Here is a 22,073-nt window from a genome sequence, read left to right as displayed (position 1 = left end):
AAAAACCTTAAAAAAAGAAAAGAAATAGACTAAAATAGAATAGGAAATCTTAGAATGCATCTTAGAGTGGAAGAACTGTTTTACGAAAATTAGTTCCAATTTTATACAAAAACGTGTGTAGTGGGTCAGAATGGAAAAAATCTGTTTCACAAATACTGCCCCAAAGCTGCAGTTCTCAAGGAGTGGTCCGAGAGATCTTCCTTTTTCCAAGTATATGCTTGTATGAGGTTGGATTTTCTCCATATGCTTCAACCAAAACAACACTTCGCAAGAGACAATGTACAATCTCTTGAGAAGCGTTGACGTGGGAATTCAGCTGTCTTCTTTGAACCCAAGACATTAAATGTATTTTCAAATTTTAAAACAATGCCACACTCCTAATTTTTTTGTTTTGTAAAAGTTATTTTTCAAAAAAGTTATTGATATCAACAAATATTATTTTTAAATGAATTAATATTTTAAAATATTCTGCTTTAACTACAACACGGTAAATATCAATAGCTATAACCCTACATAAAAAAAAGCTTTTTGAGCCAATCAACAATTTTTAAGACTATAGAGTGGTCCTGAGACCAAAAACTTTAAGAAACGCTGGTCAGTAGGAAACAAAGATTTTTTTTTTGGTACAAAAACCACATATCATTCCCCATCCCCCTCCCTTCACAAAATTGGGTGGCTGTATTACAGGAATGAAACCAGATGATAGATATGAAAAGAAATAGTCACCACTTATACTGAAACATAACAATGTTAAGAATTCAGGTATCCTGCTAAGATTATTACCAGCATAGTAAAAATATTTCCACCTGCATCTTTTAAATTCGAAAGTGGTTACATTAAAAACCTGAGGTTACAAGGGACCACAATATGAACCAGAATTCCATTTTCCTTCTAAAACCCCCAGAGGAGAGTATTTGGAATGAGTTTCCTTTGGGAAAGACTGGTAGGAAGTAGGGAAAACTCTGGCCATTCTCAAAAGTCACTGGGGTCTCTCTGGAGGCAACTACGCTGAAACTAAATTCCCTTGGGGACAAGATTATGTCCACTCCAAGAGTCCAGAACGCACATACAAAAGGAACAGGGTCTGCTTGGTTCCCAGTACTCTGAGGGTGTGCCAGGACCACTTGGTTAGAGGCAACATCTGAGGGTGTTGAAAGGCAAATTTCAATTGTGGCTTTGCTTTTTGTTTTTTTTTTTTGCTTTCTGATATTTAGGAAAAAAAAATTCTAAGGAGTTTTAGAAGCACCTCCCTACACCTTCTCATAAGTAAAGCTTTATAGAATATATAGGGAAAAAATCCAAAAGATGTTTCACCTTGCATTCTAAATCACGAAACTGCCACTTGAGAATGTGAAGTGAATAGGTCAGATGCTTTGGAAACAAAGCTCCACCAAAAATACCCTCTCCCTACCTATGGAAAGAGAAAGGGAAGGGAAGAACAAAAAGAGAAAACCAAGAATTCTCAAGTCACTCATTAGCAGGACTAGAAATGGGCTCAAACTAAAGCATTTTTGTGGCTCTTCTTCTGGAATGGCATTCTACAGCTCCAGCCCCAGCACTCCAAACCTCAAGGCATGATGCTCTGAATGCCAAGAGAGTTCCTTGGTACGCTCAGCATCTCCTTAACAACTCACTGATGGAATGTGAGATTTAAGAAAGTGGAGAAGGTACTGGAGGCCATTGTCCTGCCCCACTTCTCCAATCCCACCCCAAACCTAAAGTACCGCTTCACTAAATTCTGCACACCCCGGCTACTGCAATAGGTTGTTTAGGGACTTGCACCCCAAGCCATGCTAACCAAGTTCCATCAGCTAAAATGTTTAACACTATCTACTTACTTTTTTTTTTTTTTTTTAACTTTTTTTCTTTTTAAGGGTTTTTTAAAGAGGGAGACAAAAGAATGCATATAAAACAGTTACTAGTAGTTAGAGTCATTGGTTGGCTATTGCCCTAATCCCCTAAATCTCCCTAGTCTAGGGAGACCAAAGAATGCTTCCTTAAATTCCAACCCTCAAAGCTCATACTACTAGGAAACAAAGATTTAATAGGGTCTGAGTCCCTCACGAGGATGGGAAGATAAGTGGCCGCTTCCACCCGGGTTAGAATCCTGTCTTATATGAACAGATATTGTCAAGAGGGCGGGGCTTGACCACCGTGTGGTCGGAAAAGAATTAACTGGGATAAATTCGTGCAGCACGCGAAAACTAGATCTCCAAGAGAAAGGATACTTTTTAAGCGGATCTTTGCGACACTGTCGCGTTTCGTTGGTTCCGTGCCGTAAAAACAGGCGCGGAGCCGCCCCCAGCCGAGACAGCGACTGGAGAGCGCGGCAATGGCGGATATGGAGGATCTCTTCGGGAGCGACGCCGAAAGCGATGCTGAGCGTAAAGGTGAGCGCTCCACGGCCCGCAGGAGGGGTGTGTGGCCAGGCTTCTGTGACGGGAGCCGAACGCCGGCTCCGGGTCTGTGAATGCACCGGCGCCGGGGGCTGGAGGTGGCGCTTGCTCCACGTCTTCCTCAGCGCGCCCTGCACTCCCGGCGGTGCCAGCCAGCGACGGCTGGCAGCGATGGAGGAACAAACTTGGGAGTCTGCGCCTCGAGATTATAGGGGTAGGAGTGCGCGGTACCTGGGGACATGTGGAGCGAAGGGAGCTCGGGCCAGGGGTAGGAGCGTAAATGAACTTGCTCAATTCTGGGGGGGGGGGAACCTGGGCGTCCTGCTCGGTCCTGCCCTTCCCTGCCGTGCACAGGCCATCGCCGAGTAAGGGTTGTTTGGCAGTGAATGGAAGTGAGGTGTTCAGGAATATGGTATTGGGATGAGCACATTTGCAGAGGGAATCAGAATGCCTTCTTAAATGAAATCGGAGAGTGGCATGATGGGGAGTGTGAGATGTCTGGGTGTGGTAAGTCTGGGAAGGATTCCGGGACAGGGCTACATATAGACTTTAGGCACTAGAGAAAGAGTATGTCCTCTGAAAGCCTTTGCAAAAACTCCAAGATTTCTTGAGTCCGTGGTGTTAGATTTGAAGAGCGTTCGGGATCTGTGTTTGGAGAGGAGGGATGAAGGATTTGTTGATGAAATGAATGAATGTGTGTTTATGCTGCATAGAAGTATTGGTAATGCTTGCTGTGTAAGCATTTCAGGCATATAGGGATATGCTATGATAGGAAATATGAATAGGAGTGTGCATTTCAGGCACATAGGGATATTTGAGTTTAAAATATGAAGGGGCCTGAGACCAGATTCAGAATTCTTTGCAACTCTCCTGGCTCAAGGTGGTGTCTCTGTTTTTTTGTTTGTTTTTTGTTTTTTGTTAGCAAAGTGAATTGTTGTGTATGTGTTTTTTTTCTCCTCCATTTTCTCCAACTCCTGTTTTTGCATAACTTGTAGATTGTAGTGAAGTTTGAGCAGGATTGGTGTTAATTCTTTTTGGAACACTTAATAATATTCCCCTGTGAGAATAAGAAGAGGGACAAATGTTAAAATAAATTTAGTAGATTGAAATGCTAGTGATCAATGAAAGGGAATGATAAAGAGTTTAGAAAAGAAATAGGGGAAACAAAGTCTAAATATATTGGGTAGGTAGAAATACTAGCAGTCAGTGAGAGGGAGGGGTAAGGGATGTAGTATGTAGGAATTTTTTTTTTCTGAATTGATGCAGATGTTCTAAGAAATGACCATTCTCATGAATATATAACTATGTGATGAGATTGTGAGTTATTGATTATATACCAAGAATGGAATGATCATATGGGCTCGTGTTTGTATATTGTCATGTTTAAAAAGATAAAAAAATTTTAAAAAAGAATGTAACTTTGCAACTTAATAAATTTCCCTTTCAAAAAAAAAAAATTCCCCTGTGAAGCCATCTAGCCCTGGGTTTTTCTTTGTAGGAAGGTTTTTGATGACTGATTGAATCTCTTTACTTGTGATTGGTTTATTGAGATCTTCTATTTCTTCCTGAGTCAGTATAGCTTGTTTATGTGTCTCCAGGAATTTTTCCATTTCATCTAAGTTGTCTAGTTTGTTGGTGTATAGTGTTCATAGGATCCTGTTATGATTTTTTTTATTTCTTCAGGGTCTGTGGTTACACATCCCTTCTCATTGTTGATTTTGTCTATTTGCATCCTCTCCTTTTTTTCTTTGTCAATCTTGCTAGTGGCCCATCAATTTTATTGATTTTTCTCAACGAACCAACTTTTGGTTTTATTGATTCTTTCTGTTGTTGTTTTTTTGTTCTTCCATTCATTGAACTCTGCTTTAATCTTTGCTATTTCTGTTCTTCTCTTTGCTTTGGAATTAGTTTGCTGTTTGTTCTCAAGTTCCTCCAGGTGAGCAATTAAGTCCGATTTTTTTTTAACTTTTTTTATTGTATAGTATAACATATATACAAAGCAAAGAAATAAAAAAGCAATAGTTTTCAAAGCACTCTTCAAAAAATGGTTACAGGATAGATCCCAGAGTTTGTCATGGGCTACCATATGATCCTCTCATATTTTTCCTTCTAGCTGCTCCAGAATATAGGATGCTAGAGGGCTTAAATACTATTTTAGCCTCACAATTGACTTTTTTTCCCTTCTTTTTTTTTTTTTTGTGAACAATAACATATATACAAAAAAAGCTATAAATTTCCAAGCACAGCACCACAATTAGTTGTAGAACATATTTCAGACTTTGACATGGGTTACAGTTTCACAATTTTAGGTTTTTACTTCTCACCGCTCTAAAATACTGGAGACTAAAAGAGGTATCAATTTAATGATTCAGGATTCATATTCATTTGTTAAATCCTGTCTTCTATGTATAATTCCACCATCACCTTTACTCTTTCCATACCTCTCACTGGGCTATGGTAATTCTAAATTTTTGATACTGGAAGGATCTGTCACTGATAGAGTAGGGAGATGAAACTATCTGATGTTCTGAAGAGGCTGGGCTAGGTTTCAGGACTTGTCTGGACCAGGAACCCATCTGGAAGTTGTAAGTTTCTGGCAAGTTACTCTAGTGCCTGGAACCCTTGTGCAATCTTATAAATTGCCCTAGGTGTTCTTTAGGATTGGCTGCAATAGTCCTCGTTGGGGGTTGGTAGGTTATGATAGATAGCAAGGTCTACCTGAAGTTTGTATAAGAGTAACCTCCAGAGTAGCCTCACAACTCTATTTGAATCCTCTCTGCCACTGATACTTTATTAGTTATACTTCTTTTTCCCCATTTGGTCGGGATGTAATTGTTGATCCCACGGTGCCAGGTCTGGATTCATCCCTGGAAGTCCTCTCCCACATTGCCAGGGAGACTTTCACCCCTGGATGTCATGTCCCATGTAGCGGGGAGGGCAGTGATTTCATTTGCAGAGTTGGGCTTAGAGAAACTGAGGCCACATCAGAGCAACAACAGAGGTCCTCCAGAAGTAACTCTTAGGCATGCCTATAGGTAGTCTAAGCTTCTATGCTACCTGTGTAAGTTTCACAAGAGTAAGCCTCATGATTGAGGGCCTGGCCTTTTGATTTGAGTATCCCTAAAATTTGACACAGTATCAGGGGATACCCTGATGGTAAGGTTTAATAGTTCCATAGTCTTTCTCCCCTTCCTCAGGGGACTTTGCCAATACTTTTTGACTATCTGGTTAATATATTCTAGGATGTTTCCAGGCATTACAATAATCCATACAAGATTAAAGGACCTCTTTCTTATTCTGTGCTTCCTGTGTTTCAGTTGTTTAAATGAGCGATGCCGATAGGTTGAATTAGATTATGCACTACAGAAAATTTCAGTTCCAAATCAAATAAACCTTTCTTCCACTGGCCTCAAAGAGTATGTGTGGTTCTAAAATATACACTGTCTCCTTCCTCCTATGTTCTGAATTACTTTAACTCCAACCTATTCAGCTTTGTTCTTATCTCTAAATATCAGGTTATATATATATACACCAGCCTCTCAGAATCCGGAAATAATAATCACCACTCTGGACTTAATGTATGTGCTTTAAAAGTTTATAATCTAGGCCCCTGTTTCCTTATAGGCATTTTCTAAAGGTGACCGTACTGTTGTGTTTTGTTTTGGGCTTATTTTGTCTTACCAAATGTCCCACATGTTCATTCACATCGTTGCATACCTCATGACATTGTTCCTTTTTGTAGCTGCATAGCCTTCATTCATAAGTATACACCATCATTTGCCATTCTATTACTCTGTCAGTGCATCCTTCAGCCACCTGAATTCTTCGGGGATCATGTCAAGGGCCCAAAGTCCACAGTCCCTCAACATTCTCACTTTCAGATAATTTCATTGTTCCCAAGAGACAGAAAACTAGTAAGCACACCTTCACTAAATAGGAAGTTGAAACCTCTTCTTAAGTCTTGTCCCTCACCCCATTATTTACCTCTGCTGTTGCTGTGATAGTGCTGATGGTTTCCTTTTGAACATAGCACGTAGTGTGCCATAGAGCAGTTTCTCCCCTGTGCCCTGGACTTAAACACTCTTTATACAAGAATCATATCTTTGAAGTAATTCTTACAAGAACTCATTCATATTTCTAGTGTGAGTCAGTGCGACACATAGGTTTGTACAACACCTTTTAATCTTATTCATCTTCAATATGGTAATATTACATCTAGACTCACTAGAGAATCACCTTCGCACCTATCTATTTCCTTTCGTTGGAGTTCAATCTCATTAGCTAACGGTTCGCCCATCTCTAAGTTCTATGTGTCTCTAAGTCCCCTGTATTCTGTACAAGTCTCTGACTATACCTTTATGCTGGTCATAAAAGTGAATCATGCAGTATCTGTCCTTTTGTGTCTGGATAATTTCGCTTAGGATTATGTCCTCAAGGCTCATCTATCTTGTCCTGTGGTTCAGGATGTTATTTTGTCTTACTGTTGCATAATATTCCATTGTATGTATATTCTGCATTTTGTTGATTCACTCGTCTGTCGATGGGCATTTGGTTTGTTTCCATCTTTTGGCGATTGTGAATAACGCTGTTATGAACATCGGTGTGCAAATGTCTATTTTTGTCGTTGCTTTCAGTTCTTCTGGGTATATACCAAGTAGTGCTATTACTGGGTCATAGGGCAACTTGATATTTAGTTTCCTAAGGAACCACCAGACAGTCTTCTGTAATGGTTGCACCATTATACATTCCCACCAGCAGTGCGTAAGTGTCCCAGTTTCTCCACATCCTCTCCAACATTTATAGTTTCCTGATTGCTTAATAGCAGCCATTCTTATAGGTGTGAGGTAGTATCTCATTGTAATCTTGATCTGCATTTCCCTTATAGCCAGTGAAAATGAGCATCTCTTTTGTGCTCTTGAGCTATATGTCTGTGCTCTTCAGAAGAATGCCTATTCATATCTTTTTAACCCATTTTATAATTGAATTGTTTGTTCTTTTGTTGTTGAGTTGTATGATTTCTTTGTATATATAGGAAATCAGACCTTTGTCAGATGTGTGAGTTCCAAATATTTTCTCCCATTGAGTTGGCTGCCTCTTCACCTTTTTGTCAAAGTCTTTTGAGGTGCAGTAGCACTTGATTTTGAGGAGTTCCCATTTATCTGTTTTTTCTTTTGTTGCTTTTGCTTTGAGTGTAAAGTTTGTGAAGCTATTACTTGGTCTTGAAGATGTTTCCCTATATTTTCTTTTTGAAGGTTTATGGTGCTAGTTCTTATATTTAGGTGTTTGATCCACTTTGAGTTAGTTTTTGTGTAGGGTGTAAGATAGGGGTCCTCTTTCATTCTCTTGGCTATTGATATCCAGTTCTTCCATTTCCAATTATTGAAAAGACTATTTTGTCCCCGTTCAGAGGATTTGGGGGCCTTATCAAAAATCAGTTGACTATGATTTGGTGGTCTGTTTTTGTACTCTCAATTCAATTCCGTACATATGTGCAGATCTGGGAGTGCCATAAACTGATATACCTGTGCACAGAGCTCTGGGTGCAGGGGAGGGGATGGGTAGGTGCTGTGAGACTCTGCAGGCTAGGGGCAGGTGTTGCCTGGGTATGGAGGTAAGTGCCTGCAGCTTTTATGCACTGGTTACCATCTGTATGGGGCAGGGACTGGGAGGTAGGGCTTGGTAGGGGAGGGGCGGGGCAAGACTGTACTGGGGCTGGAGATGTGGATTAGGCTACATTTAGGGTGGGTTGTGGGGTGGGTACGTGTGAGGGGTTGGCAGGGCCGGGGTGCTTGGAGTACAGGGAATAGGGGCGGGTGGTGGGGTTCAGGTGCGTGGGATGTGGGGTGAGTTGCGGGTCGGGGGGCTGTACTGGTGATGGTAGCCGTCTCCCTGTCTGTGCACTCCTTAGGGCTACCGGTTATTTGTACCAGCCGGATGTCTCTGATTCTTTGCTTCTCAGTTCCTCAGCTTTTGCAACCAGGGCCGCCCTATGTCGTACAGAAGATTCTTGCAGGTCACTTGCTGGAATCACCATCTCAGTCGCCCTCCTGTCCCTTCTCTAGCATTTCTTGGAGCAGGGTTGAACTGTCTGTCCTACTCTGCCAACTTCCCGGAGCTCCTCCATTACAAAGTCATTGTATGGGGAAGTAATGTGTGGAGATGGTTGCTTCCTAGATTGTTTTGCCTTCTTAGAAGTCTATTGCTGCTTTTTTTCCCACCTTATCATTAGATAATAGGATTCTCTAGGGTTTGCTTCCAAATCTGGTGTGCCATTCCTGAAGGTTGCTGTTGGTCCTGAAGGTAGCATGGATGTGATAGGGCCATTCCTTTTATGCCGAACATATTTCATTATCTCCCTGTGCTTTGAGGGTTGTGGAAAATAATGATACCTAAAGAGTTTCTTGGCATAATAATAGGTAGCATCCTTACCTAGACCCAGTGTGTTTATTTCATATATCAAGATACCAGTTGCTTTTCTCTTCACTTCAGTTGTGTGATGAGGGTTTGTCTGCTTATAATTCTATTACTTCAAAGGTTGATATAATTTGGGGGAACATATTTTAGGAATATTGCACATAAATGTTCTTCTGTATTCAAACTAGTTGGTTGTAGATCTGTTTATTTTTAAATCCAGACACTACATAAGCCTTTAACATGTACTTGTCTATTTAAAGTTGCTACCCATATTAAATTCTCTTACTGCTTTTGAACTTATTTTACTTTACAGCATTTTATCAGTTAGCTTTACTGCAGTTACATTCTCCAGATGTCACTGGTTTACAACAAACCATATTTCTCAGATTACATAAGGATCCAGAGTACAATCTGTGTGTCCTCCATGTTTCTTTTCATTCTGGGATCTAGGCTGAAGAGCACCCTAAGAGAATGGGAGTATATTGGGGTATCACACCAACCTGTACAGGCCAACAAGATCTCATTCCCTGTTCAAGGTTCCATGTAGTCATGGAAGTTAGATTAGATTGTGTGCTACCAAAATACAAGTTTTGCACCAAATAAACATCTCTTCCTTTGGTTTTACACAGAAGTTGAATTTTAAAATACAGTCAGTATCATCCTATACCATTTAGTCTAATTTACTTTATTCTTAGCCAGATCAGCTTCATTCATATCTCTAATTGAAGTCTGATCACTTTTTCAGCATTTTTAACTGAATTAATTGCCGTCAATGTATAAAGTCAGTAATGCTGACTTTCATAGCTGCAGAACTCTAACTCTGAGTCTCAGGTAGCACACAACTACCTGAAATTCCAAGGGAAACAACCAGGTTATAAACAAAGAACTCAGCATTTCAGAATATAAATAACAGTGGCAGCTCTGGAATAGATTTAACTGCTGTTTAAAAGTTTACAATCTAGGAAGCTTTACTGTTGGCCTTCACCTGATAGCATATGCTCTCAAATTCAGTGATCTGAGTTTGTACATTATTGTTAGTCCATTTCAGTGAGGTGTTGTAATATTTGTCTTTTTGTTTCTGGCTTATTTCATTCAACATATAGTCCTCAAGTTTCATTTGCCTAGTTGCATGCTGTACAACTTCATCCCTTCTTGCAGCCACTTAGTAGTCCCTTTTATGTAAATGCCACAGTTCCTGCTCTATTCCTCAATCCATGTACCCTAGGCCACCTCTGTCCACTGTAAAACAGTAACACTGCGGCCATAAGCACCACTGTGCAAATGTTCATTCATTCCCCTGCCCTTAGTTCCTTCAAGTATACATGTAACTACGGGGTTGCAGGATCATATGGCAGTCCCACCCCTAGCCTTCTGTGGAGCCATCACATTGCCTTCCAGAGGGCCTGCACCATTCTACTTCCTTACCAATAGTGAATAGGTACAACTCTCTCTCCACATTTTCTTCATCACTTGTATCTCTCTGTTCATTTTTAAACAGTTATATTCACAGATCATACAATCCGACTTAAGTAAAAAATCAGTGGTTCCAAGTATAATCACATGGCCATGCCTTCACTCCCAACTCTCTATGAGGACATTTCCATTTCTTCCACAAAGAATCCCATACCCCTCCCTCATATCCCCCACTTATTGATGTTTAGCTTTGGCACATTGCCTTTGTTACATTGAGTGGAAGCATATTACAGTGTTACTTAACTATAGACCCTAGTTTGCATTGATTGTGTTTATGCATTTGCTTTTATCTACAGCTTTGTTCAGATGTGGCATGCATCATGACCATACACACTCCATTGGCCAAATCAGTTCACGTTGTCAAGCATGCCAGTGGGGTCAAGAAATGCAGAGACTCTGAAAGTCTCATGCAAGTGTAGGATTGTATAATCCTTGGATAGAAAAGGGAGCGAAGAGATGTGGACAACAGTACAACCTACCCTGGATATTAATAATGTTCATAAGTTATCTTGAAAAGCACAAACACTGTATGCATAACATGAGTTAGACTAAGTAACAACAAAGTGCTTGAGACAAAAATGACTTCATAATCTGTTAAGTCATTGGGTGAGGTTTTATTCTGGCTGTTACTTTCCCATATTGTAATTCTCTAAGTTGAAAGTTTTAATTAGAAGCTTATGATTACTAGGCTCATGTGACCCCTTGCTTCTTCACACACATATCCTTTTTGTTTATGTTTATGTTTTAATAAGTTAGTGGCATGATAAATGGACTCTGCTAGATTAAAAGAGGTGTAAGGAGTGTAAAAACCAGATACAGTACATGGTTCTAGATGGGTGCTGTTTCAAAGCCATAAATGACATTTGGGGGATAATTAACAAAATTTAAGCATGAACTGGGTATTAGTTGAAGGTAAAATATACTGAAATAGAGAAGTGAATAGCAATGTTTGAAAAGAGCAGTTTACAAAGAAGTAGGATTTTATTTTTGATGAAATGTATCTAAATTGTATCCAGTACAAAATGTGAATGTATCTAAAATTTATCCCAAATTATCTGTATATTTCATTTTGAAAAAATGTGTGCGGGTGGAAGAAGGTACAGAAGGAAATGAACTGCAGTGTTAATAGTAGTTTGCTGGGTGGCAGGTACGTGTGTTTTAAATTTTATTATTTGCTTCTCTCTATTTTCTGATTTTGTACAATGCACATCGTGCTGTTTTTTTAATAATAAAAGATTATTAAAATTTGTTTTATGGTATGCCTAGAAGGGAAAGGGACATATATTTGGAATGTATATGAGTGCTTGGAATGTATTGATAATCAGTATTTTTATATTACCTAATATAGAATCTATATATGATCTTTTTTTATTGAGATAAAATTAACATAAAATTTACCATTTTAACCAGTTTAAAGTGTACAATCCTGTGACATTTAGTACATTTGCAATGATGTGCAACAGTCACTGCTGTTCTAGAACGTTTTAATCACTCCAAAATAAAACCCTGTATCATTAAGCAGTCATTCCCCATTTCCCCCTCCCTTAAGCCCTAGGCAACCACTAATGTGCTTATTGTCTTGATGGATTGCTTATTCTGAACAGTTCATGTAAATGGAATCATACAATGTGTGGCCTTTTGTGTCTGGCTTCTTTCATATAACATAATGTTTTCAGGATTCACCCATAGTGTAGCATGTATTAATACTTCATTCCTTTTCATGACCGAATAATATTCCATTGTATGAATATACTATATTTTGTTTATCCATTTATCAATTGATGGACATATCAATTGTTTCCATCTTTTGTGCTATTGTGAATAGTACTGCTCTGAAAATTCACGTGAAAGTTTTTGTTTGAACACAAAATAACTGTTTTCAGTTCTTTGGGGTACATACCTAATTGCTGGGCTATATAATATGTGGGTTCAACTTATTGAGGAACTGCTAAACTTTCCTACAGCATCTGCACCATTTTATGTTCCCACCAGCAGTGCAAGGGTTCCAATTTCTCTATATCCTTGCCAACACTTGTTGTTTTCCATTGTTTTTATTTGCAGTCACCCTAGTTGGTGTGAAATGATATTTCATCATAATTTTCATTTGCACTGCCTTAATGACTAATAATATTGAGCATCTTTTCATGTGCTCATAGGCCATTTGAATATTTTCTTTGGAGAAAATGTCCAAGTCTTTTTCCAATTTTTAAATTTTTTGGCTTATTGCTGTTGAATATTAAGACTAATTATATATTCTAGGTACTATACCCTTTTTAGATATATGATTTACAAATAATTTTCTTCCATGTATTTTCACTTTCTCGATAAAGAATCTTTGATGCACAAGTTTTAAAGTTTGATGAAGTCCACTTATCTATTACTGTTGCTGTGTCTCCCTTTTATGCAGATGGGTCGAATTACTCTATTAATAGCAAAGCCAGCAAGCAACAACAAATCCAACTATATAAATGTTAATAGAGACATCTAAAGCAAAGAAATATGGCCCACTTCATGAATTTAGGTGTCATCCTTTCACATGCTTATCTTTTCTCTATTATTCCGATTTTAGTATAAATGCTGCCAAATCAAGCATATCCTTCACTTTTAAAGCATAATTTTGTAGATATGGAAAATCTTGGTTGACTTTTTTTTTCTTTTCTGTGCTTTGATTATATCCTACTGCCTTCTGGCCTCCATGGTTTCTGATGAGAAGTCACCTGTTAATTTTACTAAGGATCCATGTATTTAACAAGTCTTTTTTCTCTTTCTGCTTTCAGGATTTTCACCTTGTGTGGCTTTCAACCATTTATTATAATGTGTCTTTGTGTGGATCTTTTGAGTTTACCCTGCTTGGGTTTATCAAGCACTTAGATGTGTAGATCCCTGTCTTTCAACTAATTTGGAAATTTTGGTCCATTACTTCTTCATTTATTTTTTCTGGCCTTTTTTTTTCCTTTCCACTCTCCTTCTGTAACTCCCATTATGTGTATGTTGGCTTACTTGATGGTATCCTACAGGCCTCTTAGGCTCTGTTCCTTTTTCTTCATTCTTTTTTTCTTTGTTTTTCTCTGACTGTATAATATCAATTGACCTGTCTTCAAATTTGCTGATTCTTTTTTTTTCTGCCTGAAGTTTTTGTCTAGTAAATCCAGTGTCTGGGGTTCTTCAAGAACAGTTTCTATTAATTGCTTTTATCCCCTCTGTATGGGCCATACTATCTTCTTTCTTTACAAGCCTTGTGATTTTTTTGTTGGTAACTGGGAATTTTGAATATTATAATGGGACACCTTTTGGAAATCACGTTCTTCCCTCTCCTGGGGTTTGTTGTTGCTGCTTGGTATAGTAATTGTTTGTTAGTGATTTTTTTGAACTAATTTTGCAAAGTCTTGTTCTTTGTCATGTGTGACCACTAAAGTCTCTGTTCTGTTACTTTAGTGGCCGGCTAATGATTGGACACAGATTTCCTTAAATGTAATGAACCAAAGAATTCTCACAGTCTTTGCAGGTTGGATCTGTAAGTGTGTTGGAGCATGCCTTCAACACAGTCAGGCATGTTGCATCCCTTCCTTAGCCTTCCCTTCCTGTTTACTCAGAGCCTGAAAGGCAGAGGTGAGCACTTAGGGCCTTCTCAGGTGTTTACTGAGCATGTGCACTGACCTAGGCATGCATGTGGCTTTCTCAGTCCCTAGAATACGTGAGAGCTTTTCAAGACCCTTTTTCCCCAAAGTTTCTCATTCCCCAGACTTTCCTCCCAAGCTTTCCAATAGAACATTTGCCCAGCCATTATCCATTGTCCCGGGCAACAATGATCTAATATATTTGTCTGTAAATGTTTATGACAAATACATGTCCAACCCCCAATGTCCCGTCCCCAACCCCACTCCATGTAGCAACTTTAGCATGGGGAGAATTCTACGTTAGGTGAAATAAAGGCAGGCCTTTTGAGCCAGTTTTCCAGGTCAAAACAATTAATCAGAATTCTTTGTGAATAAGATCTCTTCTTTTCCCTGGGTACCAGTACTTACATCAAGAATATGGGCTGTTATCTTCAAGGCACTGCGGAGTTGGGGAGCAGTGGATGGTACTAGGATAATTTTTTTAAAAAATCTTTTTTTTGTTTTAAATGAAATTCTGTTGTCCTTATTGATTCCCCCAAGCTGGCTGGTTGGTTCTTTTTTTTTTTTTTTTTAACCAATGAAACTTAACAACTATTCTTAACATACAAATATTCCATACATGGTATACAATTAATGGCTCACAGTATCATTGCATAATTGTGTATTCATCACCATGATCATTTTTTTTGAACATTTGCATCATTCCAGAAAAAGAAATAAAAAAGAAACACTCATGCATATCATACCCCTTGCCCCTCCATTGACCACTAATATTTCCATCTACCCAATTTATATTAACCTTTGTCACCCCTCTTATTTGTTTATCCATTTTTTTACTTATCTGTCCATACCCTAGATAAAAGGAGCATCAGACACAAGGTTTTCACAATCATACAGTCACATTGTAAAAGCTTTTCATTATACAGTCATCTGCAAGAAATGAGGCTACTGGAACACAGCTCTACAGTTTCAGCCACTCCAAATACACCATAAACTAAAAATGAATATCTATATAATGTGTAAAAATAACATTCAAGATAACCTCTGAACTCTGTTTGAAATCTCTCAGCCACTGACACTTTATTTTGTCTCATTTCTCTCTTCCCCATTTTGGTCAAGAAAGTTTTCTCAATCCTTTGATGTTGTGTCCCGGCTTGTCCCGGTATTTCTGTCCATGTTGTCAGGGAGATTTACACCCCTGGGAGTCATGTCCTATGTAGAGGGGAGAACAGTGAGTTTACTTGCCGTGTCAGCTTAGAGAGAGAGGCCACATCTGAGCAACAAAAGAGGTTCTCTGGGGGCGACTCTTAGGCCTAATGTTAAGTAGGCTTAGCCTATCCTTTGCAGGAACAAGTTTCATAGGGGCAAATCCCAAGATTGAGGGCCCAGCCTATTCATTTGGTTGTCTCCACTGCTTGTGAGATTATTAGAAATTCTCCAAATGGGGAAGTTGAATATTTCTTCCTGTCTCCTCATTCCCCCAAGGGGACTTGACAAATACTTCTTTCTTCACTGTCCAAATCACTTTGGGATTTATTGGGGCCTCACACTAAGCTGGACAAACTAACAAAATCTCTTGCCCTATTCAAGGTTCCATGTACTTATGGTGTTCAACTAAACTGACCATACAGGTTAAATTAGGAAATGCACTACCCATAATATGAATTTTGCCCCAGAAAAACATCTCTCTGTTTAGTCTCACACAGAAGTTGAAGTTCTAAAATATGGGCAACATCACCCTTTAACCCAGTCTTCTGATATACCTTAGTCCTATCCATATCAGCTTCATGTATATCTCTACTTGATGTCTGATCACTTTTTCAACTTTTTAAACAGTTCCTGTATGGAATACTGCTGAGTTTCATAGGTTCAGAGTTCTGACTCTAAGTCTCAGGTGTCACATAAATACCTGAAGTTTCTGAGAAAGACCATGTTGTAAAAAACAGCTCAGTATCTCAGAATTTAGAAATAACAGTTACACCTCCTGCATGTATGTGACTGTTATAAGAGCTTACAGTCTAGGACCCTTTATAATAAGCCTGATTAGTTCTCAATTAAGTGTGTTTGCTGGTTGTGGCAACTTGGTAACTTTAGTTTCTAGAATGCTGTGAAAGTTGATTCTAACTGGTTTGGTCAGGTTTTTGTTGTTGTTATTTTTCATTTTTTTTTTTAATATTGAGATGGACTTCTGGAGTTCCTTATTCCACTTTTCCTCTTGACATCACCCTATCTTTATATGAAATTGAATGTAAATTTTCCTTCACAGATTCTGATTCTGGATCTGACTCAGATTCTGATCAAGAGAATGCTGCTTCTGGCAGTAATGCCTCTGGAAGTGAAAGTGATCAAGATGAAAGAGGTGATTCAGGAAAACCAAGTAATAAGGAACTGTTTGGAGATGACAGTGAAGAGGAGGGAGCTTCTCATCATAGTGGGAGTGATAATCACTCTGAAAGATCAGACAATAGATCAGAAGCTTCTGAGCATTCTTACCATGAAGATAATGACCCCTCAGATGTAGATCAGCAGAGTGGGTCAGAAGTGCATAATGATGATGAAGATGAAGGTCAGAGATCAGATGGAGGAAGCCATCGCTCAGACGCAGAAGGTTCTGAAAAAGCACATTCAGATGATGAGAAATGGGACAGAGAAGATAAAAGTGACCAGTCCGATGATGAAAAGATACAAAATTCTGATGATGAAGAAAGGGCACAAGGGTCTGATGAAGATAAGCTTCAGAATTCTGATGATGATGAGAAAATGCAGAACACAGATGATGAGGAAAGGCCTCAGCTTTCAGATGATGAGGGACAGCAGCTGTCTGAGGAGGAAAAAGCTAATTCGGATGATGAACAGCAAGCAGCATCTGATAATGATGATGAGAAACAGAATTCTGATGATGAGGAACAGCCGCAGATATCTGATGAAGAGAAAATGCAGAATTCTGATGATGAAAGGCCCCAGGCCTCGGATGAAGAACACAGGCGTTCAGATGATGAAGAGGAACAGGACCATAAGTCAGGTAACGTATGTCTGAGAACTCAAGTGATTTAGTATAAGCATCCAGATATAGCAGTGGGCCATTTATTCTTGTATTCTTTTTTCACTCCTATCTTTATAACCATGTTTTTTTCTCTTCTGGCCCTCCGTTTCAGCCTTTTCTAACCTTATACATTTTGCTTTTTTATTTTCTTACTTCATTTATACCTGCTGTCTGTTCCTGTTTTATGTTAATTGATGTATAAGAAAAACATTTTTTTTTTTGCATGAGCAGGCTCTGGGAATCGAACCCAGGTCTCTGGCATGGCAGGTGAGAACTCTGCCACTGAGCCGCCATTGCCCAGAAAAACATTTTTTAAAGAGATCAGTCTTAGCAGTATATTGCATTAGAATAGCTAGAACATAAAAAGAGTTGTTCCAGTTCCGTAGGTAACTGTTTGAAGAGTATGCCTCCAGTCAGAATAGATTTGCCTGGGTAGGGAGATGGGGGACAATACCACTGGAATGTTCCTCGGTACAGGGTAGCTATACTGAGGTTTAGGTATCCCATTCCAGATCAGCTTTTTGGTATCCAAAATTTGATCATCTAGAAGTGATGAGTCTCCAAGGAGTTTACTCAAATGAATCAAATTTACAAGAAACTAATATACAAAAATTGAATTACAAAATTGTTTCAAAACGGTCAGTTATTTCTCTCATCATTGTATTCTTTCCCTGGAGGCAAATTTATAGTTAAAACCAAATTATAAAAATCAAGAGATTGACTGAGGAGCATAAAACCTAAAGTATGAACACAGTTGGATAATCTTGATGGCCATAGTTGAGCTATGATAGCTTGATGCATACACCCTAACCTAGGGAGATGTTTTTGGGTCAGAGCATTTACTCCCAAAATTCTGCAGAAAACAGCCATATTTTTATTTTGGGACTCTCCTTCTATAATGGCCATTTAAGCTAGTCTCCTCAAGTTAACAGGTTCTTCATATAGAGTATATTAAAACTTAAAGATCACTTTTCTTTTTATTATATAATAACCATTTTGATTAAGTTGGAAGTCTTCCTGAGGTAATATCTGGATTGCTTCATTTCTTTAGGAGACTGAGTATGTTAGTTATATTTTAATCCTGTCTTCTTAGAGGGTTTAAATAGGGAGGAGTCTTTTCTCTAGTAACACATCTCTCACAGGATAGCATTCAAGGCCACACTCGGGTGATATTAGAGGAGTTCAGAATATTTCCAGAGATGGATACAAGTTTGTGTAGACCATGGGACTACATTAGGTATTCAGTAACTATTTCAGAGTTGGGTTGTTTGTACTGTTAGCAGAATCTTTAGGATTCATACACTACTTCCCAAATACTAACAGACTAACACAAGGCAAGAATCGTAAGAGAAGATCTTGTAGCTGGTCACCCTGCTTAACTCTTAATGGTTCTTTAGCAGTTCAGTTGATTTCATGAAGTTTTTAGGTAGGCAACTGAACCATCTGGAAATTATGTATGTGTCTCTTCCTTTCCAATATTTTTACCTATTTCTTTTTCTTATTTCTTCTTTTTTGTCTGGAATGTGTCATATAAATTTGATCATAAATTTCAGTAACTGCTTTTCTCATTTATTCCAAGTTTTCCTGCTTACAGAAACAAATGTTGCTTTTTAAAAATTTTATTTTTAAAATTAACACAGTAAAGTTGATTTGTTTGTATATATATATAGTGCTATTAATTTAAAAATGTGTAGATTTGTGTAACCACCAGTACAGTTGGGAGACAGAACCATTCTGTCACCCTGAAAATCTCCCTTTTGGTATCCTGTTGTAGTTGCATCTTTATCCATACTTTTAGCCCCTGGCAACCACTGATCTTTTTTGTCACTATAATGTTGTCTTTTTAAGCATTCCAAGTCACAGAAATGGAATCATACAATTTATAATCTTTTCTTTCACTTACCATAATGCACTTGAGATTCATCCAAATTGTTTCATGTGTCAATAGTTCATTTATAATTATTGCTGAGTAGTGTTCCATAGTATGTATTATCATTGTATTGTATGTATTTGTTTATACCCAATGTTGCCTTTAAAACACTAAAGCTATGGTGTGACTGATGTGATGCAGAACTTCTAATTCTACCCTTATAGAATCTGCACGAGGCAGTGATAGTGAAGATGAAGTTTTACGAATGAAACGCAAGAATGCAATTGCATCTGATTCAGAAGCAGATAGTGATGCTGAGGTGCCAAAAGGTACTGCCATTATTTCCTTTAACGACATCTGGTGATAAAAGTAATTCACATATGTGCTAGAAATTTTGAAAAATGCAGAAACACACAAAAAAGAAGGAAAAGTTGCTTTAAATCTACCATCTGTCAGTAATTTCAGTTAATAAGTATATATTTCCATTCCTCTTTCTACATTGAACTATGGTGCTCTTCTAACCCTGAACATTTATCCCATAATAAAAGATCCACAGAAAAGAGTGTCTATAGAGTAGAAAAATATATTTCTTCATTTATAGTATCTGCAATCGATCCATTGGTAGGGGTTTGAGCCTCTGATTGGAGTGGAGGTGGCACTGTCCAGTTTTCAGTTTGAATAATGACAGTCTCAGGGCCATTTGTTCTTAAGTTCTTAACAGGTTGACAGATGAAAAACCTGATTTTTAGAGTTAAATGCAGAGTTAAAAAAATTCCAGTGTTAGGTTCGTTTGTTATAAGGTAGTTTTGTTGTAAACATGGAAGGAGTTATATCTGTTCATCTCTACACATGTCCATATTTACAAATACAAATTACTATGCAATGAAAGTGTTAGCTTAAAAGTGATAACACTTGACAGTTTGATTATGCACACCTGTTATTGTTCTGAATGGTAATTGGGCATAAAGAGTCAACAGTTTATGCAAAGTATCATAAGTAGCATTATAGCTAAAGCATGCAGTTAGAAGGTCAACAAAAGAGGAAAAGAGGAAAACAGCAGTTTCTGGAATTTATGTAAAGAGCTTTGGATCTGTTTATATGCATAGACTTTTAAATCAGATGATCTAAGTTAGAATCTTTGTCACTCTAGTTTCCAGCTGTATGATTTTAGTCAGATTACTTACTCTAAATTTCAATATCTGATCCATAAAAGGGGGATGATGCTAAATGTTTTATGGGATTGTTGTGAAAATTAGATAAGTTCATTCTTTCAGTTTATTCACAGATACTTACTGAGTATCAAATTGTATCCTCAATTACAATTTGAGGATACTTCATGTTTGCCTCTGTTGCCAACACCAAGTCTACCTCATCTGAATCTTTCCATTTCATGAGAAACATTAATTCTCTACTGCTGTCTGTGACACCAATTATGCATTCAGGATCAAGACCTCTAGCAAAGCCTGTTGTTTTGTTGGCAGCATCTCTTAGGCACTGGAGATACAGCAGTGATAAAAATAGATTTAAAAGAATCCTCCCTTGCAGAACTCGCATTCTGGTAGGGTAAAGTTAGAGTTAGGAGGCTAAGAATAACAGGATAAGTAAATTAAACATGTAGTATGTTGGATGTTGATAAGAACTAAAAAAAATAAGTAAATAAATCAGGAGGGGGGATGAGAGTGTGGGTGGGTGGGTGGAGTTGTAAACTTGGTGATCTCATCACAGAGATAAACTTCTCAGTAGCCTGACGTTTTCTTCCATGCCTCATTTACAGTGAGCTTGTATTCCACCCTGTCTCTCATAGTCTTATCTTAGACCATGGCCTTACCTATAATTATAACCCTTCTGTTCTCAGCTTTCAGCAGTCTACGCTCTGACTTCCCTCCTGTCTTTCTAGTCACACCCTCTAGTACCCCTCCGTGGTTTATTGGTTTATACAGATTATTGTTGTTCCAATTCTTAGTTGAAGTCCTGGTCCAAGAGAAGACTTGGACCTGTAATTTTGAAACTTGAGGCATTTACGTAAAATATAGGCCCACATGTGGAGTACTTGAGCCCCAGTTTTGAGTATCTTAACTGTAAGAGGACATTTGGGCTCCTGGGGAATAAAGGAAGGTGGAAGAATAAGGATGCAGAAAATGAAGGGAGAAAGAAGTGCCTCATGTACAACTTTGCCTTTCATTGGTTTTGCATGCTTCCCTCTCCACAGATATTTACTTTTTTTTTTATTTTGTTCAAAGTAGCCAGTGATACTGATGCAGAAAAGAAACAGAAACCAATGCCCCTCCAAAAATCTAACAATCCCCTCAGTAATATTACCTCAAAACAAACATATCAAACTTGATTTCCATTAGAATAGTAGTTATTCTTCACACTAATAAATAAAAATCCAAGACCCAGATTTTATATATATATATAAAACAATACAAATAATTATTGAATTTCATCTTCTGGACAAGAATGCCAAGTAGTCTCTCTTTATAAAAAGCAATTACAGTTTGAGGACACTTCATGTTTGCCTCTGTTGCTAACACCAAGTCTGCCTCATCTGAATCTTTCCATTTCATGAGAAACATTAATTCTCCACTGCTGTTGGTGACACCAATTATGCATTCAGGATCAAGACCTCTAGCAAAACCTCTTGTTTTGTTGGCAGCATCTCTTTTCTTCTTTGATTTGCTGTCATCAGATTCACTGTCAGATAAAAATTTTCTTTTTGTACCAACTTTTTCTTTACCAGCTTTTTGAGAATTGAGAAATGCATCAGTTATCTCTGGGCAATCTAAATTTTAAGTTCCCAAGTATTGTGTGCATCTGTAAATCCCTTCCGCTTCAGGAAACACTCCACCTTCCCATTCACTACACATCGATCCAATACTTTTTCCACCACAGATTCTTCAGGCTCTGCCTCTTCAACTTTTTTGCTCTTTCCATTCTGCTTTTCTTCCATTTTTTGCAATGTAGTTTTATAGGAGGCCATTTTTGGTTGCAGACTTGAAGAGCTATTATTCACTGCCTCTGAGCGGCTCTGAGTCCCAGGTCTGCAGCATTTTCGTCCATAGATATTTTTTTTTTTTAGAGGGAGGAAGGGAAGGAAAGACAGAGAGAAGGAAGGAAGAATGAAAGGAAGGAAGGGAAACATCTTTAAACATTTTCTTGTTTTATTATATTTTGTTTGTTTGTTTGTTTTTTACATGGGCTGGGGCCGGGAATCGAACCGGGGTCCTCCGGCATGGCAGGCAAGCACTCTTGCCCGCTGA

General features: G+C 38.3%; 1 protein-coding gene and 2 pseudogenes across 1 annotated transcript in view; 1 reads left to right on the top strand and 2 right to left on the bottom strand.

Moving 5' to 3' along the window:
* Positions 1–2,282: 2,282 nt before the first annotated feature.
* LEO1 (LEO1 component of Paf1/RNA polymerase II complex) overlaps positions 2,283–22,073 on the top strand; it is a 50,597-nt gene continuing 30,806 nt past the window's right edge. Inside the window, exons 1-3 of the mRNA XM_077127906.1 lie at positions 2,283–2,390; positions 16,167–16,922; positions 19,038–19,142. Of these exons, the coding sequence (XP_076984021.1) occupies positions 2,333–2,390; positions 16,167–16,922; positions 19,038–19,142 (919 nt within the window). The 5' untranslated portion in view covers positions 2,283–2,332. The remainder of the gene's footprint in view (positions 2,391–16,166; positions 16,923–19,037; positions 19,143–22,073) is intronic.
* On the bottom strand, positions 12,777–12,876 carry LOC143656640 (U6 spliceosomal RNA; annotated as a pseudogene).
* On the bottom strand, positions 21,247–21,793 carry LOC143655157 (chromobox protein homolog 3 pseudogene; annotated as a pseudogene).

Source organism: Tamandua tetradactyla, chromosome 14, assembly GCF_023851605.1.
Source record: "Tamandua tetradactyla isolate mTamTet1 chromosome 14, mTamTet1.pri, whole genome shotgun sequence".
Taxonomy (NCBI): Eukaryota; Metazoa; Chordata; class Mammalia; order Pilosa; family Myrmecophagidae; genus Tamandua; species Tamandua tetradactyla.
Note: the sequence above shows the minus strand (reverse complement) of the source record. Positions and strands in the feature narration are given on the sequence as shown.